The sequence below is a fragment of the Myotis davidii genome, unplaced genomic scaffold (genome assembly GCF_000327345.1).
Source record: "Myotis davidii unplaced genomic scaffold, ASM32734v1 scaffold61, whole genome shotgun sequence".
Classification (NCBI taxonomy): domain Eukaryota; kingdom Metazoa; phylum Chordata; class Mammalia; order Chiroptera; family Vespertilionidae; genus Myotis; species Myotis davidii.
In genome coordinates, this window is record NW_006291729.1 from 1,180,144 (window position 1) to 1,186,473 (window position 6,330).

General features: G+C 57.5%; 1 protein-coding gene across 2 annotated transcripts in view; it reads left to right on the forward strand.

Moving 5' to 3' along the window:
• The window catches only part of RRM2 (ribonucleotide reductase regulatory subunit M2), a 5,927-nt gene extending 3,727 nt beyond the window's left edge, over positions 1 to 2,200 (forward strand). The window contains exons 6-9 of one of the 2 annotated variants that reach the window (XM_015564922.1): positions 188 to 292; positions 398 to 511; positions 773 to 959; positions 1,774 to 2,200. In XM_015564922.1, the coding sequence (XP_015420408.1) occupies positions 188 to 292; positions 398 to 511; positions 773 to 925 (372 nt within the window). In that variant the 3' untranslated portion in view covers positions 926 to 959; positions 1,774 to 2,200. The remainder of the gene's footprint in view (positions 1 to 187; positions 293 to 397; positions 512 to 772; positions 960 to 1,773) is intronic. The other variant, XM_015564921.1, reaches the window with a different exon arrangement.
• Positions 2,201 to 6,330: the final 4,130 nt, after the last annotated feature.

Below are 6,330 nucleotides of genomic sequence, written 5' to 3' on the forward strand. Positions count from 1 at the left end.
CCTGGGGGGGGGGGGGGGCAGCGGCCATTGAACTATTTCAGTAGCTCAGTGCCTCAGGCGGCTGAGCAGGGTGTGGAAGGAGCATGCGGAAGAGGCTAGTCCAGGGGTGGGCAAACTTTTTGATGTTGATGATGATGATGGACGTCTTCTGGTTCCTTAGTGACTGACCTCCGGCCTTTTCTCCTAGGGTTTGCACTGTGACTTCGCCTGCCTGATGTTCAAGCACCTGCTACACAAACCTGCGGAGCAGAGAGTGAAAGAGATCATCACCAACGCCGTTAGGATCGAGCAGGTGGGCGGCGTGCACGGGGGGCGGGGTGGGCAGGCAGGGTCCCTGCTGGTGCGGGGCGTCTCCGGCCTCTGGTCGGTTCACTGAGTAGCTGTGCTCTGGCCCTAGGAGTTCCTCACCGAGGCTTTGCCCGTGAAGCTCATCGGGATGAACTGCACTCTGATGAAGCGCTACATTGAGTTCGTGGCCGACAGGCTCCTGCTGGAGCTGGGTTTCAGCAAGGTACAGTGTGTGTTTTTAAATATATATTTTTTACTGATTTCTGAGAGGGGGAGAAACATCAATGATGAGAATCATTGATTGGCTGCCTCCTGGGGATCGAGCCCGCAACCTGGGCAGGTGCCTGACCGAGAATTGAACCCTGACCTCCTGGTTCCCGGTCCAACACCCAACCCCTGAGCCCCTCCCGCCGGGCGAGGGTGTGGTTCGGACCCCGGGTTCCTGTGCGCGCCCCGTGTTGACGTGCTGCTGGGCCCCTTGCAGGTTTTCCGAGTAGAAAACCCATTCGACTTCATGGAGAACATCTCACTGGAGGGGAAGACGAACTTCTTCGAGAAGCGGGTGGGCGAGTACCAGAGGATGGGCGTGATGTCGAGTCCGACGGAGAACTCTTTCACCCTGGATGCCGACTTCTGAACGAACTGAAGGTCCGCTCTCAGCTTGTTGATATGTACATATCTTTTTTTACCTTTTCAAAAACATTAGTGCCTTTAGTTCTTATCAACTAGCTGAACATTAACATTCACTAATGACATCTTTACAACTAGCTACCCCAGCATGAGCCGATGTGTTGTTGGTGGCCTCAGCTAGAGGGCGACCGTAGACAGAGCTCCGGAGCCTCTGAGAGCTCCCGTCTGGGTCTGACCGGCAGGCGGGCGGCCGGGACCTCTCCGTGGCTCCGAGCAGCTCTGTGGGGACATGGCGGTCTGGTCTGCAGGCTAAGTATTCAGTTCCGACCACAGGGCCCTGGGAACCCGTCAGCCTCGCTGCTTCCAAGCAGATTGTAAAGTTTACTTATTTGTACATAAAATTGGCACTTTACCTACCAGTAAGCCAAGTTTGTACTGCCCGCTTCAAGGCCTTACATAGCCCAACTTGAACTGGCATACCAGGCACAAAGCATTCTGTTGGCCCCTCTGGGGGCCACTCATCTCACCGGTGACCCAGAGAAGTTAAAGTCATCTGAGTGCGTTTCTATTTTTGTTTTCTTTAATGAATTGAGGTGCTTTTTTTTTTTTAATCAACTTTAACGTCAATCCTGTGCCTACCTGAGCATGAGCCAGCTGTCGCCACGTAGGAGCTGGGCTGTGTTTTGCTTCTGTAGCCCAGGCCCAGTATCTGGGGTAGAGAGAGAGGGGAGGGGACTCCTAACTCGGTCACTGGGCCCTGCAGTGTGGTCGGTGCTGACTGCGGGCACCGGGCTGGGGGGGTGGCGCTCTATCCTTTCACTTCTCAAACCTCAAGGTGCTTCTTCCCGACTTCAGTGAATGTGGCCGACCCTCGAAGACTTACAGCTGGGGTCTAGGATAGGACTGTAAACTGGTTTTCAAATTGCCCTCGGACGGTGACCTGCTAGGATTGTGCGCCGACGAAGTGGGAAAACCAGGGCTGAAGTCAGCTTTCCAAAAATGGGTTTTCCAGAAATTGTTTGTTTGAGAAGCAAGTACCAACCAGTAGACATACACCAGTCCTTTGGTCCACGTGTTAACGTGCGGGGTGTCAGTTGACCACTGGCCTGTACCATCATCGGTTTTCACCATTTATTGTATCAATCGTCCACTTGACAAATTTATGTCACAGGCGACCCTTTCACAGCTTTTAAGTTATTGTTTCCTGAAGTTCATCCGATTCTGTGCTCCTCGTGTGTGTAACAAAAATAAATAAACTTGGCCGTGAGCTGTCTGCACAGGAGGGGCCGAGGCAGGGCTCTGCTCTTTGAGGGTTCACTTCCTCCGAGGGTTTAAAGGGAAACTGGTTTTAGTCGGAAGCATTTGGAAGTCTCTTAAAAATACATAACTGCACACATATAACTACACGTGTGTGGGATGAGTGAAATCGGGCTGTTCTGGGCCGATGGGGGTGTTGAGGTGTGGAGGTGGCCTTGTTTCCTGGAGGCGGGGCTGGGGACCGGCCTGTTTCCGTGAGGAGTCCGGGAGGAACCTGGGGCAGAGCTTTGCACCCCAAAGGCACGCGGTGAATGTCCTCCATGTGTGATGCCAGGCCGGTGACACCGCTGGGATGTTCAGGGCAGCCATGCTCCGGGACCCTCAGCCATCAGGACAGCCTCCCCTGGGGGCCCACGGTCACGTCCCCTCTTGCCATCCTGTGCCAGCCCCCGTGCTCTCCAGACCACACCTTAGAGGGCCGCATCGCTGGTGGGCAGGCCAGTCCGAATGTCTCAGGTATTTGAGAGGCAGCTCGGCCTCCCTGGGCCTGCTGGCTCCATCCTGGGGTGAAACCAGGCAGCTGGCAGTTGTAATAAGCTCATCCCAGTTCGTTTCAGACACTCGCCATCTGGCTGGCATGGCCTCCTGTTCGCCAGCGGTTCTGGGCCCTTGGCCTGGCCTGTGGTACCCGTGGCTTTTTAGACAACCAGGCTCGGTCCCACTTCCGGGGAAGGCAGGCCTGCTCAGTGAACTGGAGGTGCTGTTACTGCATCTGATCTGTGTCCCCTGCCCTGAGGTGTCCCCCCCCCGCCCCCCAACATACACTTAATTAAGAGGCACCTTTCATTGCACGTGAACACGGCTTCCAGTTGGGTGGCCGAGCCCGGCTGGCGCTGGCCACCCAGAGAGCCTGGCTCTGGCTGGAACTCGGTGTTACCACCCCGGCCGGTGGCAGTGAGGATCGGTAGCCCTGCCTGTGCCAGTCCAGAGACCCCGCTAGTGGCTTAACGCGCAGCAAGACGCCCAGCCCTGATCAGTGAGTGGCTGTGGCTACGGCAGTCGGGTTGCATGGCGGTGCCCCTTTAGACCAGGAGACTCTGATAGGGCTCCGTCCACGCTGCAGAAGGCTGCCCTGCTGGTGCCTCCTGGGTGTTTAGACCCTGATCCATGTTGTCGCCTCGTCATTTGGGGACGGGCTGGGGGGGTGTCGTTCTCCACATGAGGAGGCTTGTGATGAGATGGCTGAGCCATAAGCAGCTCCTGCAGGAGGGCAGACTACATGCTCCTCCCCGTTCGAACGCCCACAGCGATAAGTTAGATGGGTAATGGCTTCCCATGAAGGGGTGGGAATAGATGGTGACCATGGAGGCCTGAGCAAGCAGCAGTCCCTTGGGAAAATCCAAGGATGACTCAACACCCCACTGGATTTGGAGAGGGGTCAGCCTGCAAGAGGGGAGGAGTTGGACCCCAAACCTGCATAAAGTCTGGACACAGTCCCCCCACCCCCCCGCAGTGAAATGGGAGCTAAGAAACAATCCCACTGGCCAGGGAGAGAACCAGGGTGCTTATCTTTCTGGGCTAGGAAACCCTGGCTGCCTAGTCATCCCTAACTGCCCCCCCATCCCCCCACCCACTAGGTCACCCCCACGCAGCCTGCTTGTTCAGTTGTTTGGTCGTCCCTCACTAACCCCCCTCACTAACCCCCCTGTTGGCCTGGTGTAGGCAGCCATCTTGTGAGGGTGTGAGGGTTAATTTGCATATCACCTCTTTATTAGATAGGATGACTAGGAACACGGGAACTTCAGGGTAAAAGGATGAAAGGTAATATAATGAGACTGAAGCGGGTAAAAATCAAAACCTGGAGAACAGCACTGGGAAGTGATAGGTTCTGGGGGTTTAAGGCAGTGGTCGGCAAACTGGCTCGCGAGCCACATGCGGCTCTTTGGCCCCTTGAGTGTGGCTTTTCCACAAAATACCACGTGCGGGTGCGCACGTACAGTTCGATTGAAACTTTGTGCCCATGTGCAGAAGTCAGTATTTTGTGGAAGAGCCACACTCAAGGGGCCAAAGAGCCACATCTGGCTCGTGAGCCGCAGTCTGCCAACCACTGGTTTAAGGGGCTTCTGTGACCCTAAAGGCCTCTGCAGAGATGGGGAAGGAGCCGGCTTCAGGGTCCGGAGGGCACTGTCTGACCCTGTTCCCACCATCACCGTCCCCTGGGCATAGCCGCTGGCCCCAAACTCCACACGGGAAGGACCTGGCCCTGCCTGCCAGAGCCGGCTGAGGACTGGTGTTGGGGTGGGAGGAGGGGGGGGCCTGTGTTCTCCCCTGGCCTTGGAGCTCGGGGAGCCGGGTCTGGGGCGTGCGCTCCCAGGAGGCAGACCTTTCTGGAGAGTGGAACCACACGGGGCAAACGGAGAGCCATCTAGATCTACAAGGAACGGGTCCTGGGACTTGGTTTTCTGGATCTAACCACACCCGAGTCCCAACACGTTCCTAATAGAACCTGGTTGACGTTCCTACCGCCTGCAACCAAGTGAGGTGCACAGAGCCCGCAGCCCCCGCTCATCTGGCCCAGTCACCCTGGGGCTGAGGTCACCCCGCTGTGCAGATGGCCGCCCGCGACCAGAACCCAGGTGTGTGGGCCCCGTGGCCACGCTCTTGCCCTTTTACCCGAGCGGGCCCCCAGGCCTCGGATCCGAGGAGCCTACTGCTGGCCTGAGCTCTGCCCGGGACTGTCCTCGCCTTGTCCTGGTGCCTGTGACATGCCTCGCCCCACAGGGCGGCCTGAGAACCCGGCATGCAATTTGCTCAACTAGAACCCCAGGCTTAGGAACAGGCAGGTGGGGAGCAGTGCTGACCTTGGGGGTGGGGCAGAGGGACTTCAGCTCTCTCCAGGGAGCCACGCACAGTACCAGCTGCCCCGACCCTCCACTGCATGGGCCGAGGGGCCTGCTGCCAGGACCAAGCTGAGAAGGGACTCGACAGGGACTCGGAAAATAACTAGAAGAAATATTTTAATATTGCTATTTGCCCTATCTCCCTCAGCGCCTGGGAGCTGGGCGGTGGCCCTGCCCCCCCCCGCCCCCCTTCTGCTCACACCCGCCTTGGCCTGGTGCCACCTGCTCACCTGCTCCACGGTCCCGCTCTCGGGGCCCATTGGAGCTGGCAGCACCTCCACTGCTGCCCAGTGCAGCTTTGCTGACACCCCCTATGTTCTGTGCTGCCCCTGGTGGTCAGCACACGTCATAGCAAGCAGTCGAATTCCCGGTCTCTTGGTCCAACGACCGCCCAAGGGGACAATTTGCATATTAGGCTTTTATTATATAGGATAATTCACATACCGTCCAACTCACCCATGTAAGATGCACGTGCAATGGCTTTTAGAACATTCCAGACTGTGGGACCTTCTCCCTCCCATTAGCCTCCCTCGTGTCTGCCCTCCACCCCGCAGCCCCTGGCTGTACTGGTCGGTTCAGTGGCTCTGCCTCCAGAGGTTGGACTCGGCACGTTTTTGCGAAGCGCAGTGAAGTGGAGGGTGTCCTGGAAATGGCACCGGCTTGTTTCCAGAAGAGCATGGAGAACGTTAGAGGCAGCAGAGGGGATGGGCCGGCCTTGCAGAGGGGTCGGGCCTACACTTCAGGGAGCCCTCTCCTCTCGGCCTGTTAGAGAAATACTTTGCCTGGAAGGGCCCTGAGCCCGCGGCCAGCCCGTGAGGGGCTGGTAGCCTCATTCCTTCCCTCCGGACTATCCAACGTTACCCGGCCCTCCCTCTGAGTGGGGGGCGGGGGGCAGGGGAAGGGGCTGCGGAAGGAGGGCCCACGTCAGGAAGCTGGTCCTGGGTCAAGTCTGGCACAGCCTGTGTTTGTACAGGCTCCGCCGAGAATGTCTTAGAACAGAGCAGAAGAATAATTATATTTCGTGACACGTGGAAATTACATAAAGTCCTCATTTCAGCGGTTTAAACAATTCCACTGAGTCCATTTGCGAATCTAATAGGCTTGATTGGATGATTCATGAGACGGGCAGCACCCGTCTGGGCAGAAGGGAGCCCCCAGGAGCTGCGGGGAAGGAAGGCTTCTATAGGCGGGAGTGGGACAAGGGCGCTGGAGCGGGCTCTCCGGGCAAGGCCGCCTTCCCCAGGGCGGGCGTTGG